The sequence below is a fragment of the Oncorhynchus mykiss genome, chromosome 13 (assembly GCF_057628025.1).
Source record: "Oncorhynchus mykiss isolate SJ-2025 chromosome 13, ASM5762802v1, whole genome shotgun sequence".
Lineage (NCBI taxonomy): Eukaryota > Metazoa > Chordata > Actinopteri > Salmoniformes > Salmonidae > Oncorhynchus > Oncorhynchus mykiss.
In genome coordinates, this window is record NC_143034.1 from 61,397,085 (window position 1) to 61,415,631 (window position 18,547).

At 41.5% G+C, this 18,547-nt stretch overlaps 1 protein-coding gene across 1 annotated transcript; it reads left to right on the forward strand.

The window, feature by feature from the left end:
* The first annotated feature begins 10,335 nt into the window (after nt 1–10,335).
* LOC110485217 (GDP-L-fucose synthase-like) lies at nt 10,336–18,366 on the forward strand. The gene is made up of 11 exons (XM_036941463.2): nt 10,336–10,462; nt 11,345–11,507; nt 11,992–12,106; nt 12,962–13,090; nt 13,391–13,464; nt 14,968–15,101; nt 15,903–15,967; nt 16,176–16,242; nt 16,338–16,417; nt 16,737–16,836; nt 17,052–18,366. Exons 2-11 carry the CDS (start codon nt 11,353–11,355, stop codon nt 17,105–17,107), a joined length of 975 nt encoding a protein of 324 aa, XP_036797358.2. The 5' UTR covers nt 10,336–10,462; nt 11,345–11,352; the 3' UTR covers nt 17,108–18,366.
* The last annotated feature ends 181 nt before the right edge of the window (nt 18,367–18,547 follow it).

An 18,547-nucleotide genomic window follows, 5' to 3' on the forward strand; every position in this document is an offset into this window, starting at 1 on the left:
GGCTCATTCCTTGCGCAATCACAGCCATATAAGGAGACAATGGAAAACAGAGCTTCAGAAATTCTGCTAATTCCTGGTTGATGCATCATCATGGTTTCGCCTGTAGAATGAGTTCTGGGGCACTTACAGACAAAATCTTTGCAGATTCTGAAACTTCAGAGTGTTTTCTTTCCAAAACTGTCAAGAATATGCATAGTCGAGCATCTTTTCGTGACAAAATATCGCGCTTAAAACGGGAACGTTTTTTATCCAAAAATGAAATAGCGCCCCTAGAGATCTAACAGGATATAGTAAAAAATACTTGTTTGAAATTTTTTGTATTACCTATGACCTTTATCATGACCTTCCGCTGTGGCTTGATCACCCTCATTGGAAAGCCATTTGGACAATGAATTTATGGTCATTTGTAATACTCTAGCTCCACAATGAAATAGGGTGCAGGCCAGGCAGCAGGCTGTTAGCCAGCCTGCCAGCATAGTGGAGTCTGCCACTAGCACAGTCAGTGTAGTCAGCTCAGCTATCACCATTGAGACCGTGTCTGTGCCTCGACCTAGGTTGGGCAAAACTAAACATGGCGGTGTTCGCCTTAGCAATCTCACTAGGATAAAGACCACCTCCATTCCTGTCATTATTGAAAGAGAACATGATACCTCACATCTCAAAATAGGGCTACTTAATGTTAGATCCATTACTTCAAAGGCAATTATAGTCAATGAACTAATCACTGATCATAATCTTGATGTGATTGGCCTGACTGAAACATGGCTTAAGCCTGATGAATTTACTGTGTTAAATGAGGCCTCACCTCCTGGCTACACTAGTGACCATATCCCCCGTGCATCCCGCAAAGGCGGAGGTGTTGCTAACATTTACGATAGCAAATTTCAATTTACAAAAAAAAAATGACGTTTTCGTCTTTTGAGCTTCTAGTCATGAAATCTATGCAGTCTACTCAATCACTTTTTATAGCTACTGTTTACAGGCCTCCTGGGCCATATACAGCGTTCCTCACTGAGTTCCCTGAATTCCTATCGGACCTTGTAGTCATAGCGGATAATATTCTAATCTTTGGTGACTTTAATATCCACATGGAAAAGTCCACAGACCCACTCCAAAAGGCTTTCGGAGCCATCATCGACTCAGTGGGTTTTGTCCAACATGTCTCTGGACCCACTCACTGTCACAGTCATACGCTGGACCTAGTTTTGTCCCATGGAATAAATGTTGTGGATCTTAATGTTTTTCCTCATAATCCTGGACTATCGGACCACCATTTTATTACGTTTGCAATTGCAACAAATAATCTGCTCAGACCCCAACCAAGGATCATCAAAAGTCGTGCTATAAATTCACAGACAACACAAAGATTCCTTGATGTCCTTCCAGATTCCCTCTGTCTACCCAAGGACACCAGAGGACAAAAATCAGTTAACCACCTAACTGAGGAACTCAATTTAACCTTGCGCAATAACCTAAATGCAGTGGCACCCCTAAAAACTAAAAACATTTCTCATAAGAAACTAGCTCCCTGGTACACAGAAAATACCCGAGCTCTGAAGCAAGCTTCCAGAAAATTGGAACGGAAATGGCGCCACACCAAACTGGAAGTCTTCCGACTAGCTTGGAAAGACAGTACTGTGCAGTACCAAAGAGACCTTACTGCTGCTCGATCATCCTATTTTTCTAACTTAATTGAGGAAAATAAGAACAATCCGAAATTCCTTTTTGATACTGTCGCAAAGCTAACTAAAAAGCAGCATTCCCCAAGAGAGGATGACTTTCACTTTAGCAGTGATAAATTCATGAACTTCTTTGAGGAAAAGATTATGATTATTAGAAAGCAAATTACGGACTCCTCCTTAAATCTGCGTATTCCTTCAAAGCTCAGTTGTCCTGAGTCTGCACAACTCTGCCAGGACCTAGGATCAAGAGAGACGCTCAAGTGTTTTAGTACTATATCTCTTGACACAATGATAAAAATAATCATGGCCTCTAAACCTTCAAGCTGCATACTGGACCCTATTCCAACTAAACTACTGAAAGAGCTGCTTCCTGTGCTTGGCCCTCCTATGTTGAACATAATAAACGGCTCTCTATCCACCGGATGTGTACCAAACTCACTAAAAGTGACAGTAATAAAGGCTCTCTTGAAAAAGCCAAACCTTGACCCAGAAAATATAAAAAACTATCGGCCTATATCGAATCTTCCATTCCTCTCAAACATTTTAGAAAAGGCTGTTGCGCAACAACTCACTGCCTTCCTGAAGACAAACAATGTATACGAAATGCTTCAGTCTGGTTTTAGACCCCATCATAGCACTGAGACGGCACTTGTGAAGGTGGTAAATTACATTTTAATGGCATCGGACCGAGGCTCTGCATCTGTCCTTGTGCTCCTAGACCTTACTGCTGCTTTTGATACCATCGATCACCACATTCTCTTGGAGAGATTGGTAACCCAAATTGGTCTACACGGACAAGTTCTGGCCTGGTTGCGATCTTATCTGTCGGAAAGATATCAGTTTGTCTCTGTGAATGGTTTGTCCTCTGACAAATCAACTGTACATTTCGGTGTTCCTCAAGGTTCCGTTTTAGGACCACTATTGTTTTCACTATATATTTTACCTCTTGGGGATGTTATTCGAAAACATAATGTTAACTTTCACTGCTATGCGGATGACACACAGCTGTACATTTCACCTACCTATCTCTCTGATTTGGTCCTGCCGTACATACCTACACGTACGCTACGGTCACAAGACGCAGGCCTCCTAATTGTCCCTAGAATTTCTAAGCAAACAGCTGGAGGCAGGGCTTTCTCCTATAGAGCTCCATTTTTATGGAACGGTCTGCCTACCCATGTCAGAGACGCAAACTCGGTCTCAACCTTTAAGTCTCTACTGATGACTCATCTCTTCAGTGGGTCATATGATTGAGTGTAGTCTGGCCCAGGAGTGGGAGGGTGAACGGAAAGGCTCTGGAGCAACGAACCGCCCTTGCTGTCCCTGCCTGGCCGGTTCCCCTCTTTCCACTGGGATTCTCTGCCTCTAACCCTATTACAGGGGCTGAGTCACTGGCTTACTGGGGCTCTCTCATGCCGTCCCTGGAGGGGTCGGATCCCTGGAGGAGGATGACCACATCAGTGAATCAACTGATTCACTGATGTGGTCATCCTGTCTGGGTTGGCGCCCCCCCCCCCCTGGGTTGTGCCGTGGCGGAGGTCTTTGTGGGCTATACTCAGCCTTGTCTTAGGATGGTAAGTTGGTGGTTGAAGATATCCCTCTAGTGGTGTGGGGGCTGTGCTTTGGCAAAGTGGGTGGGGTTATATCCTTCCTGTTTGGCCCTGTCCGGGGGTGTCCTTGGATGGGGCCACAGTGTCTCCTGACCCCTCCTGTCTCAGCCTCCAGTATTTATGCTGCAGTAGTTTATGTGTCGGGGGGCTAGGGTCAGTTTGTTATATCTGGAGTACTTCTCCTGTCCTATTCGGTGTCCTGTGTGAATCTAAGTGTGCGTTCTCTAATTCTCTCCTTCTCTCTTTCTTTCTCTCTCTCTCGGAGGACCTGAGCCCTAGGACCATGCCCCAGGACTACCTGACATGATGACTCCTTGCTGTCCCCAGTCCACCTGGCCGTGCTGCTGCTCCAGTTTCAACTGTTCTGCCTTATTATTATTCGACCATGCTGGTCATTTATGAACATTTGAACATCTTGGCCATGTTCTGTTATAATCTCCACCCGGCACAGCCAGATGAGGACTGGCCATCCCACATATGCTCTCTCTAATTCTCTCTTTCTTTCTCTCTCTCGGAGGACCTGAGCCCTAGGACCATGCCCCAGGAATACCTGACATGATGACTCCTTGCTGTCCCCAGTCCACCTGACCGTGCTGCTGCTCCAGTTTAAACTGTTCTGCCTTATTATTATTCGACCATGCTGGTCATTTATGAACATTTGAACATCTTGGCCATGTTCTGTTATAATCTCCACCCGGCACAGCCAGAAGAGGACTGGCCACCCCACATAGCCTGGTTCCTCTCTAGGTTTCTTCCTAGGTTTTGGCCTTTCTAGGGATTTTTTCCTAGCCACCGTGCTTCTACACCTGCATTGCTTGCTGTTTGGGGTTTTAGGCTGGGTTTCTGTTTCGCACTTTGAGATATCAGCTGATGTACGAAGGGCTATATAAATACATTTGATTTGATTTGATTTCAAGATCATTTGTGTAATTGATAAATATGATTGAGTTTATAGTTCTTAGCCATATTTATAATTTGGACCAATGTGAAGAAGGAGAAGGCATTGCTTTTAACTAAGGGTATGCTGCTTTTTAAGTCTATTTTCCTATGACCATATGGGTTAAATAATTTTTCTTTGCGGCATTGTTTCAGTTTAGTGTTTTTTATTTGATTAGGTTATTTGAAATGTTGTTTTATCTTTTAGTAGTAGTTTTGTTTTTTACATTACTCTCATGGAGAGATATGTGTAAAAAATGGGGGAGGATTCTGTTTTTTTGGAGGTTTTGGATTGAAGTTTATACACCTTGAGTGATATGTGAAGGAGTGTATTGTATTGTTGAGTGTATTGTATTGTGTTTGTTTTGTTCTATACCCGAGGGGACAAAGGTCTAACTTCTTGATCCTTGGCTCTACGATGGAGTTGACAGTGTGATGGGGAGTATAAGCCAATTTGAAAGAATAGTTTCAATAGAATGTGTTGTTATTCTCTTTGAAATATGTTTAGATATGAATATTAAGAATAATTGGTAAAAGTTATAATTTATCATGTAGTTAATGAACTGAACTAAACTGTTGTTCTGATCTGTTCTTTCGAGGGTATCATGAAAAGTGACATCAGACGGTATCTAAATGCATGGAAGAGATAATTGGACCGAATAGTGTGTGTACCTCAAAACCCCCTCTAACTGGCGGAAGAAGACTGACAAAGGCGTTGAATAAGGCCCTTCCGAACCACTTCTACCGGGAGAAAGGAACCAAGCCAGAAATCGGTGTACAGTATCAGATCTAAGCTATCAACTGCTTTTCTTTTCTGTTTCTCTCAGGAGTGTGAGAGTCCACGTGGAGTGAGCATGGAGGGAGATCTGTTCTAACCTTTTCTTATGTTGCTGGTATATTGGTTGACGAATGGACAAGACATAATGAGTGGTAAAGATGAGACATTGAAATTGGGACATTATAATGGGCCATCCACTTTGAACTGTAAAGCTATCTGAAGAAGAACGAAAAGGACGCCAGAAGAATCAGTGCCTGAGAGAGGGGGTTGGTCAACTGTGCCAATAAAATTGTTTTAGACTTCTGTGGTATCAGGTTGATTGTAGAGGTCTACACCATGTAAAATTATAGTAATTTAGAGTAAGAATGCATTGAGATACTGATCTGTATTATAATCGTGATTTTAAAAGTTAATAGTAGAATTATGGGATAATTATACTGAATGTTAATATGAATGTAAATTCTGCCAATATTGATGGGTGTTAAATTGATTTTTTTTACTTTGAGTGATAAGACCAATTTGAATCACTGAGGAATGTCATTCTAAATTTTGGTTGGATAAATAGTTGGGTTGTTAATTATGATTTGGAATATGAATGATTTCCCTGACCTATTATCTATTCCTGACTACTTCTCTGAGCATGAGGACTTAGAGGGATGACTGTCCTATATGTTGTGATGAGGCCTGTGTTTAGATACGGGTTCTCATGTAACTTAGGGGAGCATTTCTATGTTATGTTTTTATTTTACTCAAATGGATTATTCTGTGTTATTAAACATGTGCAAGTTTGTCTTGTAGAATAAAGGTTGTAAACTTAGTTTCAGAAGGGAGAAAGTTTACATACAAGCTAAGGTATTTGACATTGAAGGGATTCAATTTTTTTTATTTTATTTTAAATATTGAGTATGTAGTTAATGTTCTGGTTCTCCAGAAGGGTCAATGTTCCTGAGAGGGGAATGTTGTGGCAGAATCAGAATTCTTTAGGTAACATTGATAAATAAGATGTTTTATCAATGTTCATAAGTGTGCTTATGTGGTAAAGTTACTTGGGCCCCAGAGAGGGGAGAGGTCAGGCTTGTCTTCATATGGGAATGTGTCTGTAACTATTACATGTCCCCTCTGAGGTTGCCCTTATCTTGATCAAGTATATGACCTAAGAGGCTCACTGTCTCGGTGAGCTTGTCCAGGAGGGGGTGTATTTGAGATGGGAGTATCTAGAATTGACAATTGATATATGCCATTGGATGAGGTAATGCTTTGGTCCTAAGTGGTACCAAGAACGAGATAAGAACTTCGTTTAGGAGACCAAACTGAACAATAATTTATAGCCAAACGCTCCCTAAAACACTTCTGCGAGCAGGCCTTTCTAATCTACCTGACCCAGGTATCCTGGAAGGATATTGACCTCATCCCGTCAGTTGAGGATGCCTGGTCATTCTTTAAAAGTAACTTCCTCACCATCTTAAATAAGCATGCTCCGTTCAAAAAATGCAGAACTAAGAACAGATACAGCCCTTGGTTCACTCCAGACCTGACTGCCCTCGACCAGCACAAAAACATCCTGTGGCGGAGTGCAATAGCATCGAATAGTCTCCGCAGTCAGTCAGGAAAGCAAAGACCAGCTTCTTCAAGCAGAAATTTGCATCCTGTAGCTCTAACTCCAAAAAGTTCTGGGACACTGTAAAGTCCATGGAGAACAAGAGCACCTCCTCCTAGCTGCCCACTGAACTGAGGCTAGGTAACACGGTCACCACCGATAAATCCATGATTATCAAAAACTTCAACAAGCATTTCTCAACGGCTGACCATGCCTTCCTCCTGGCTACTCCAGCCTCGGAGTAGCCCCCCCCCCCCCCCCCCCCCCGCAGCTACTCGCCCAAGCCTCCCCAGCTTCTCCTTCACCCAAATCCAGATATCAGATGTTCTGAAAGAGCTGAAAAGCCTGGACCCGTACAAATCAGCTGGGCTTGACAATCTGGACCCTCTATTTCTGAAACTATCCGCCGCCATTGTCGCAACCACTATTACCAGCCTGTTCAACCTCTCATTCATATCGTCTGAGATCCCCAAGGATTGGAAAGCTGCCGCAGTCATCCCCCTCTTCAAAGGGGGAGACACCCTGGACCCAAACTGTTACAGACCTATATCCATCCTGCCCTGCCTATCTAAAGTCAACAAACAGATCACTGACCATTTTGAATCCCACCGTACCTTCTCCGCTGTGCAATCTGGTTTCCGAGCCAGTCACGGGTGCACCTCAGCCACGCTCAAGGTACTAAACGATATCATAACCTCCATCGATAAAAGACAGTACTGTGCAGCCGTCTTCATCGACCTGGCCAAGGCTTTCGACTCTGTCAATCACCATATTCTTATCGGTAGACTCAGTAGCCTCGGTTTTTCTAATGACTGCCTTGCCTGGTTCACCAACTACTTTGCAGACAGAGTTCAGTGTGTCAAATCGGAGGGCATGCTGTCCGGTCCTCTGGGAGTCTCTATGGGGGTGCCACAGGGTTCAATTCTCGGGCCGACTCTTTTCTCTGTATATATCAATGATGTTGCTCTTGCTGCGGGCGATTCCCTGATCCACCTCTACGCAGACGACACCATTCTGTATACTTCTGGCCCTTCCTTGGACACTGTGCTATCTAACCTCCAAACGAGCTTCAATGCCATACAACACTCCTTCCGTGGCCTCTAACTGTTCATAAACGCTATTAAAACCAAATGCATGCTTTTCAACAGTTCGCTGCCTGCACCCGCATGCCCGACTAGCATCACCACCCTGGATGGTTCTGACCTAGAATATGTGGGCATCTATAAGTACCTAGGTGTCTGGCTAGACTGTAAACTCTCCTTCTAGACTCATATCAAACATCTCCAATCTAAAATCAAATCTAGAGTTGGCTTTCTATTCCGCACTCACGCCGCCAAACTTACCCTAGTAAAACTGACTATCCTACCGATCCTCGACTTCGGCGATGTCATCTACAAAATAGCTTCCAATACTCTACTCAGCAAACTGGATGCAGTTTATCACAGTGCCATCCGTTTAGTTACTAAAGCACCTTATACCACCCACCACTGCGACCTGTATGCTCTAGTCGGCTGGCCCTCGCTACATATTCGTCACCAGACCCACTGGCTCCAGGTCATCTACAAGTCGATGCTAGGTAAAGCTCCGCCTTATCTCAGTTCACTGGTCACGATGGCAACACCCACCCGTAGCACGCGCTCCAGCAGGTGTATCTCACTTATCATCCCTAAAGCCAACACCTCATTTGGCTGCCTTTCCTTCCAGTTCTCTGCTGCCTGTGACTGGAACGAATGGCAAAAATCGCTGAAGTTGGAGACTTATCTCCCTCACCAACTTCAAACATCTGCTATCTGAGCAGCTAACCGATTGCTGCAGCTGTACATAGTCCATCGGTAAATAGCCCACCCAATTTACCTACCTCATCCCCAAACTGTTTATATTTATTTACTTTTCTGCTCTTTTGCACACCAGTATCTCTACCTGCACATGTTCATCTGATCATTTATCACTCCAGTGTTAATCTGCTAAATTGTAATTATTCGCCTACCTCCTCATGCCTTTTGCACACAATGTATATAGACTATTTTTTTTATTTTTCTACTGTGTTATTGACTTGTTTATTGTTTACTCCATGTGTAACTCTGTGTTGTTGTCTGTTCACACTGCTATGTTTTATCTTGGCCAGGTCGCAGTTGTAAATGAGAACTTGTTCTCAACTAGCCTACCTGGTTAAATAAAGGTGAAATAAAAAATAATAAAAACACAAACACTTTTTGTGCAGTATTAATTGACCATCATTACAAACCACACTGTATTGTACATAGGCTGTTCATCAATATGTACCTGTAGGCTTTCCATCAACATGAAGAAAACAATGCACAATACAGCAATTGAGTACATTGCGGCATTAAGTGGTTTGTAATGATGTGATATGATTATGTGTCTCAGTTGATAAGAGCATGGCGTTTGCATTGCTTGTGTTGTGGGTTCGAATCCCATGGGGATCACCATCACTGCCCAACTATTTTTTAAAATGGAAAAGCTAAACCTATTTTTTCCCCATTTGTTTTTAGGGTTAAGTTGTTTAAAATAGGGGTTAGATTGTTTAAAAAAAACATATATTTGCTTTTTTTAAACAATCAAAAAAAATAATTAAACAAACACATATTAGGTGTTATATATTTTATATTTTTCAACAACGTCATATATTTACGTTTTTTTTACAACCTAACCCTATGTTTCCATTTAAAAAAATTGTGTTGGGCAGTGATGGTAATTCTAGCAACAGAGTATTAAACAGAACCACCAGTCAGGAGGATACAGACAGCTCAAGATGTATGCTTAGACATACAGAAAAAAACTTTGTATAAACGTAATCTGGCACCTTGTGATAATATCATGATATTTGTGTGTTTTTATTACATACCAGTAGTATAAAAGAGGGGGATATATTATTTCTAATGAAGTCAACTTTATTTCTCAATTATTGAGCAAATTACACTCATTAGAGATAATTACACAAAAGCACTTGTTGCTGCAAGTGACTCTGGCTGCTGGCAAACTTTCTTGACTTCGATATTACATTTTTGAAAATGCATTGCTAGACTTTGTTTAACCAGCCAACCGGTTGCTATTATCGAACGTGTTTGGAATAAGGCTGGCACAATTGTAATAATCGTTTTAACGCATTCATTTGAATGTGCCCCCACACATTGACTCTGTACCTGTACCCCCTGTATATAGCCTCGCTATTGTTTTTTACTACTGCTCTTTAATTATTTGTTACTTTTAAAAAAAATGTTTAGGTATTTTTCTTAACTGCGTTGTTGGTTAAGGGCTTGTAAATAAGCATTTTACTGTAATGTCTACTACACCTCGGCGCATGTGACAAATACGATTTGATTTGATTTTGGAAGGGTGGGTTCAACTTTATATTCAAGTAGATCTAGTTTATCCAATAGCAGTTTTTGATGTTTACATGAAGTGGGAAAAGTTGGTGGTCAGTTCTTGAGCAGAATGGTTGGGAGGAGAAGCTTCATTTCCAGAAGTTCTAAGCCGCCAAAAACATGTGACCCCTGGCCTGTAGTGAAGGATTAGGTTTGCGCTTTTTGTTTCATTGGACACTGAAATACGAACTCAGTGCTGCATGATTTTTTTTATAGCAGTTCTAGCATTCAGCCATAATGGTATATCCTGTGTGAAAATAGCTCTGTAATCTGCATATTCTCTGCTTTTTCTCTAAGAGTGTAGCTCAGAGGTAGCCTATTAGAGCGACTCCGCCTTGCGCCTGCCCTATTGACAGGTTAGTGTGCAAGACAAGAGAGATAGCCTGTACCTCATTGATGTACTTGAGCGTTCAGAAATAGGATCTAATACCGACATTATTCGAGGAGTAAAATTCTAACAAAACATTTTACAGGTTTGAATTCATACATTTACCCTGTGTTTTGATAAGATACATACTAAATAACACGATGGTTTTGCCGAATGAATAATGTGACTGATTATAATTCAATTAGCTCACAGAAACTATATAAGGATTAGTATTAGAAATGTTTTGCCTTTATAAATGTTTGTCCTGTAAGTCCTATTTATAGGCCTTTTGGTTGAATGAATGGGTGCTTTTGACTTCAACAATGTCGCCTAGGCTACATTTTATTTAAAATAGTAGGCTCAGACATTTCCTTTCGACAATTTGCTACTTTTAGCCTACTCTTGTTTGTGTTGCTAAAATAATGTCAGTGGTGTAGACTATATGATCAACTGATGTTGTAATATACTGTTTGTAATATAGGCCTAATGAGACCAACCGATATTTCGAATAAACACATATCGTTAATTTAAAATGAAATAAGGTATCTGTCGGTATTGGCATGAGCTATTTGTCCTTTTGCTAAAATGAACATGATCACAATGCAATTCACTCTTGAGCTTAATATTTAATATGGCAAATGTATCTTATTTCAAAATAAAAAAGTGCATAAATATAGATAGGACATAAATACAAGAAAGTAGCCTCCATGATTAACAAAATAGGCTACAACGAAATTGTAAATGAAACGAAAAGTGTGTTAATACAGTTAAACTTGCGTTTGATGTATAGCATGTTATTTATTCCTTATTAGCCTAAATGTATAACTATTCTTAGTTTTGTATTATCATTATTACGTTCTAAAGTAGACTAAAAATAGGGCCATGATCACACTGTCATTCATATCAGCCTACTTTGTTTAGGGCTTCAGCGTAATAACAGTATGTGAATATCACAACTGAAAAATTAAAGTTCGCATTCTTTGATCAGAGTGAGAGATGGATTCGCAGACGAAGACTGAGCCGATGCGCGTGCTCGTCACGGGCGGATCCGGATTGGTCGGGAAGGCCATCGAGCACGTGGTGAAACAAGAAGGCGGCTGTCTCGAGGGCGAGCAGTGGACCTTCCTCTGCTCCAAAGAGGCCAACCTCGTGTAAGTTATGTCACATGAACCTCATATTCTCAGCAGAGCTGGTCTGAGGCTTTGTTCGTTGCAGATAAAAATGACTTGCCTATATACCGATGCCATGTTCCCATATTCTACATGCCCGAGAAACACCAGCATGTCTGTTCTACATAACATATTTCTATAGGTCATGTTGCTATAGGTCATGTTGCACTGTGAGAAATCCTGTTATGACCCTTTTACATCTGTGGCTGGTTTTGTGGTTCCAACAGGAACAAAATAAGTTCACTCAGTGGAAAAAATATTCTGTTCTCTGCTATTCTATTATTTTCTAATCTATTCTATAGATATGTAGATTGATGCATAGAAACAGTATATATTTAGAGTTTCTATATAGTTCCTGTTGGAACCACATTAAATGTTTAGATAATTACATTCGTGCATGCATACTTTTTTGAGATTGATGTGTTTTCATTAAATGGGATGGTGATGATGACAATTGTTCTGCCAGAGATCTACAACAGACAAGAGCAGTGTTTGAGAAGTATCGGCCCACCCATGTCATCCACCTGGCTGCCAAGGTGGGAGGACTATATCTTCACATGAAGGAGAACCTACACTTTCTGGTGAGCTTACCTAACTACCCAGTTTGTTTTAATACCTAGGCTATACATTTATGTCCCAAACTACATTTGTTCAATCAGGGATGGGTCCAGAAAATCGGAATGGGCATTTCTAACTCACTGGCCCATTTCTTTGCCTGGCACCCCAATTGTTAACCAAATAATGATATTTGTGTACAAAACCCCCAGTTTAGACAGGCCGATGGGCTGAAGATGGAACCAGCCCATCTGATATTTTGCCTGAACTGCCTAAAGGCCAGTCCGTGAAATGGTTTGTCTTATCTAGCTACTGGTTGAATGCACCGACTGGAAGCAGCTCTGGAAAAGATCTTCTGCTGAATTACCTGAATATAAATGTCCATGTTCGCCTGGCCGGGCGACTACTTAGGCTGAAATTAAATTCAACTTGTCAAAGACAACTTTCACAGGGACTTTGTTGGCAAATGTATTCATCTTAATTCCAAAAGGGTATTAATCCATCTGTTTATTTTTATATGTTTTATTTAACCTTTATTTAACTAGGCAAGTCAGTTAAGAACAAATGTGTATTTACAATGATGGGCTACAGCGTAATAACAGTATGTGAATATCACAACTGAAAAAATAGAAGTTAGCATTCTTTGAGAGTGAGTGAGAGTGAGAGATGGTTTCTCAGACGAAGGCTGAGCGGATGCGCGTGCTCGTCACGGACGGGGTGTTAGCGAGGAGTGTTCACAGGAGAGCTTCTTATCACTGTCTCCAAATGCATTCTTTTAATTCATTTGTGTAAAAACAAGTTATTGTGTAAAAACAAGTAATTGTGTAAGAGTCGCAATACAGGTTTTATTGAATTGAGACCACAGTGTCTTGCCTTCACAGAGGGACAACCTTCGCATCAATGACAACGTGCTGCAGACGTCTCACGAAAGGGGCGTCACCAAGGTGGTGTCCTGTCTGTCCAGCTGCATCTTTCCTGACAAGACCACATACCCTATTGATGAGAGCATGGTGAGTTGAACAACCAGTAAGACCAAATCAATGAGATTATGTTGTGTTTAACCTTAATACTAAAATACTATGGTGGCATCAAATGGCACCCAATTCCCTATATAGTACATTCTTTTTAACCAGAGACCTAATGACCCTGGTCAAAGGTAGGAGTCAAGAGTTTAGGGTGCCATTTGGGACCGAGTATGTGCCCAGTGTCAGTAGAACTACTCTATGTCTGGGGGATCTCTGGCCCTCCAAACTGGGATTTTTAATAAAAGATGGTGTAGGATCACTCATGCTTTCTTCCCCTTCCCACAGATCCACAATGGGCCTCCACATGACTCAAACTTTGGCTACTCACATGCCAAAAGAATGATTGATATTCAGAACAGGTGAGCTGGTGACTAATCTGTTACCTGTGCAGGTACATTAGCACACATTTGAAAGACCCACTCCAGCCTCCCCTGCACCTCATTTATTACCTGATGAACTTAACAAAAGATGCATTTCAGTAGCTGGTGCAGGTCCCTCATTACATGGCACAGCCCAGCTAGCACATAATGTTCTGAGAACCATATGTTTCTTCTGTGGGAATTTCAGTACTTTAGCATAACATTTCCTACAGGTTCCTCATGGTTCTATTTAAAGTTATGCTCTCAGAAAGTTAAGAAACAACGTTCTTCTGTGGGAATTTCAGAATTTCAGCATAATGTTTCCTACAGGTTTCTTCATGCTTTTATTTAAAGTAATGTTCCCAAATTGTTCAGAGAACATTAAGAACAACGTTCTTATGTGGGAATTTTAGTACTTCAGCATAACGTTTCCTACAGATTTCCTCATGGTTCTATTTAGTAATATTCTCAGAACATTAAGACAACTTTCCATTAAAACCACAAGAGCGTTCTAAAAATACTACTTATGAACATGTACATTCCGTTCTTAGTGTCAACAAAACTCTCTCTATCCTCTATCTTGTTAAGTGAGTTCAGGAAGTGGCCGCACCCACTAATGGGCCACACCTGATCTTTATGAATGGGGTCTGTTTGAATAGACTAAAATACACAGCTTTGTATAAGTTACAAAACATGGCATGCTAGCGCCAACCTGGCCAACCTCAGTGGACTGAGTCCATGGATAGGAAACATAAGATCATAGGTTTAAGTCTTATAGGCTCCTTGTGACAATAAAAAAGAGATGTGTTTGCATGATTAATGCATAAGCAATTTAATTGCCATGTGTCCCATCTGTGCTTGGTGTTCAAAACAGTTAACCTAAGCTAGCAGTGTTATTAAAAGTCTTATTGAAACATGTTCTCAGAATATTATTTAATTACATTCAAATAACCTATAATTTCATTATCAGAACATTAATAAAACCTCCCAGGAAAACTTTCAGGGAATCATTGTAAAACGTTCTCAGAACGTCCCTGCAACCAAAAAATGAATGTTCTCAGAACGTAAAAAAAGTCAGTTTCACCGGTCAGGAAACTTAGGCGTTTGTTCCCAGAACCAATGGGAAACCAAAAACATATGTTCCCACAACTTCCAAGGAACCTCTATTGCTCTGCTATTGTTCTGGGAAGCAAGAGGGAAGGCCGATGACATCGGTATGCATCCATCAGACTAACCCCTTGAATTGCCAACTCCTTGAATTTTGCCATTGTGTCAAAAAAAAAAACACTATTTGTAAAAAATAAAAATAAAAATAATACCCTTAAGGGTTTGTACCTTGTATTGTATGTGTACTTAGAATATTGTTTTAAAAAATAGCTGGAGTTGGTCATTAATGTTCTAACCACAACGTGTGTGTGTGTGTGTGTGTGTGTGTGTGTGTGTGTGTGTGTGTGTGTGTGTGTGTGTGTGTGTGTGTGTGTGTGTGGACTTGATTGACAACAGGGGATACTTTGAGCAGCATGGGCGTCGCTACACCGCCGTAATCCCGACTAACGTGTATGGTCCCTATGACAACTTCAACTTTGAAAATGGTCACGTGCTCTCAGCGCTCATGCATAAGACATATGCTGCTAAAAGTAAGTAACACTCACAATACTGCACACACACACACACACACACACACACACACACACACACACACACACACACACACACACACAGAGGACACGTACAGCAGCAGATGTCACAGGAAGACCAAAAAGATCATCAAGGACATCAACCACCCGAGCCACTGCCTGTTCACCCCGCTATCATCCAGAAGGCGAGGTCAGTACAGGTGCATCAAAGCAGGGACCGAGAGACTGAAAAACAGCTTCTATCTCAAGGCCATCAGACTGTTAAACAGCCATCACTAACATAGAGAGGCTGTTGCCTACATACAGACTCAAATCACTGGCCACTTTAATAAATGGATTTGATCAAGGTATCACTAGTCACTTTAAATAACACCACTTTAATAATGTCTAAATATCCTACAATGCTCATCTCATATGTATATACTGTCTTCTATACCATCTACTGCATCTGGCCTATGCCGCACTGCCATCGCTCATCCATATATTTATATGTATATATTCTTATTCATCCCTTTACATTTGTGTGTATAAGGAAGTTGTTGTGAATTTGTTTGCTTTATCTTGGCTATGTCGCAGATGCAAATGAGAACTTGTTCTCAACTAGCCTTCCTGGTTAAATAAAGGTGAAATAAAACATTTAAAAACTTACTGCTCTGTCAGAACTAGAAGCACAAGCATTTCGCTACACTCGCATTAACATCTGCTTACCATGTGTATGTGACCAACACAATTTGATTTGACGTACACACACACAGACAGACAGATACAAACACATACTCCTTTCTACTCTCCTTCTAACAGAGGAGGGAACCCCACTACAGGTGTGGGGCTCCGGAACACCCAGGAGACAATTCATCTACTCTCTGGTATGTTTAGTGAATTACTCTGTGTGTGTGTGTGTGTGTGTGTGTGTGTGTGTGTGTGTGTGTGTGTGTGTGTGTGTGTGTGTGTGTGTGTGTGTGTGTGTGTGTGTGTGTGTGTGTGTGTGTGTGTGTGTGTGTGTTGTGTTGTGTGTGTGTGTGTGTGTGTGTGTGCCAGATATGTGCGTGTGTAAATCTGTGTGTGTTTTCTCAGGATGTTGCACGTCTGTTCCTCTGGGTGCTGCGGGAGTATGATGAGATTGACCCCATCATTCTCTCTGGTGAGTCCAACATGGTGTGTGTGTGTGTGATCAGTCAATGTGTGTGTGTACCATATGTAACTGAACCAAGCTCCTTTGTCACTTGTTTCTCACAGTGGGGGAGGAGGAGGAGCTCCCCATCAAGGACGCCGTAGAGATGATTGCGGATGCCCTGGACTTCAAAGGTCAAATAGTTGTATCCTTCCACAGGCTGTGTACGCCTGATAGGAGTTGCTCCTAGGCACAGATCTAGGATCAGCGTATCTTCCCCAATTCCTTACCTTAACCATTATTCAAATTTGACCTTAGATTAGTGTCTAGAACCAATCTAGTAGAATCCTTAGTACAACACCAGCAACCATATCTAAAGGTTCATTACACCTGTTGGACTGAAAGACGTACAGATGAAGTACATTAAATGCCCACTCGGACTAGCTATCCCCCATATCCGTTGCACTGTAACTATGTCATCTCCCTGTGCTTTGCCTTCTGTGGCCCTTGACCTATGACATCAGTTCGACACCAGCAAGTCAGACGGTCAGATGAAGAAGACGGCCAGCAACGCCAAGCTGCGACGCTACCTCCCTGACTTCACCTTCACGCCGCTCTCTGAAGGTCAGAGATCCAAATATTGAGGGTTGTATTTCCTGTCCAGAAAACAATTAGTTGCCTTGTAAATAACACAGACCCATTACAGCATGATATTTGATACCTATCTGGTTATTGGTCGTTTTATGATTATGATGAAAGTAACGTTCACAGTGATTAAACCACTCTTCCAAAATGCACAGTATCCATAGATGACTGACTGTGTCTCTCCTCCCCAACAGGTATCAAGAAGACCTGTGATTGGTTCGTGAACAATTACGACATAGCCCGAACATGAAGACCAATGAAGGGCGAGACATGAATATTGTTTAATGAAAAAGATCAGGGCTACATCCCAACACTATTACTGTGCCTTCCAAGTCTTGTGTCCTTGTCTTCATGCCAACTGATTAGTGAAAGTTCTGGATAGGTTTCACCATGTGGCCGGTTAAGTTCTGTCAGATCAGTGGGCATGAAGTAATGGCACACAGGACTCACAATACCCCACCTTGTTGTTCTCCCCAGAACTGTCTGGCAACCATTTTGGATCCTTTCTCCTCTATTTGCACCGTTGATGTCAGGGATTGACATTAAGGTTTGAAAGGCTCTTGCCCATTGGACAGCAGTTTGTTTGTTGGTTGCCTGGTGATTACTGTCACTTGACAGAACATTTTAAAGTAATTGTTTACAAGCAAAATGGTCACAGGGATACTTTGAGATTTTGGCAATGAGGCCCATTATCTACTTCCTCAGAGGCTGTTGAACTCCTGGATACCATTTTTATGTCTCTTTGTCCAGTATGAAGGAACTTAGAGGTCATTTTGTGAGCCAATGCAAACTAGTGTTAGCACAATGACTGGAAGTCTATGGGTATCTGCTAGCATGCTATGAAGTAGAAAAATCAGTTTGAATGCGTAACTTTTGCAGCGCAATGAGACCCTTCTGCAACCTGGTTGTAAACATACCGGCTCTGGAAGACTCAGATTTAGACGCACAGCTCACAATCGAGAGCCATAGGATATAGTATTGTCTGGCGCTCTGCTCACCCTGACCAATAGTTATACTTCCTGTGTAGCAGGACCAAAAAAATGTAAGTGTAGCCCCTATGTTAGGCTACTGAAATTCAGTTTGGAAAAATCCCCTGCCTAATGGGGCAACCAGAGCAGGTTCAACTTGCCCGACTGCTCAGTTCATTTGCTCCAAGCAATAGGGCAACCCTTAAGGTCAATCCCTGATCATGTCCTCCATTACATGTCCTTCCCTGATGGTGTCTGAACTGGTCCAGCCACCTGATCCCCTACAGTATGACTACCAGTTACTATCAGCAATACTGCAGGGTCATGTGTTTACACTCAAATACATCACATTATTTTCATTTTAATATCTAACATATATAGTTGAAGTGTATGATCTATTTGTGATTGAATATTGACAAAAATATGGACTTTTTCTTGATGTAAGAATGAGGTGTCAGTCGTTGAGAGTGATGCTGAATGACATGTTTTCTCACTACAAAACAACAAGTATAAGCCTACAGTAAAGTAGCCTGGATCTAAACATTGGAGCCAACTGTTTCTCATCATTCACTGGCCTCGGGCCACACTGCAGATCATAATGCTGGTTTGTGTTAAAAGATTGTGATTTATCTGGGATGAACATATCAGAAACTAATATAAAGTCAACTTCCTGAAGAATCTTGAGAATTAGGACATCACTGTCGCTCCACCTCACTGTAAAA

Bases quoted from the DNA above. Each gene is read 5' to 3' on its own strand.
- LOC110485217 (XM_036941463.2), top strand. From the start codon at position 11,353: ATGGATTCGCAGACGAAGACTGAGCCGATGCGCGTGCTCGTCACGGGC. The intron at 13,465-14,967 runs GTGAGCTGGTGA...GATTGACAACAG, and splicing joins ATGATTGATATTCAGAACAG to GGGATACTTTGAGCAGCATG. The intron at 15,102-15,902 runs GTAAGTAACACT...TCCTTCTAACAG, and splicing joins TAAGACATATGCTGCTAAAA to AGGAGGGAACCCCACTACAG.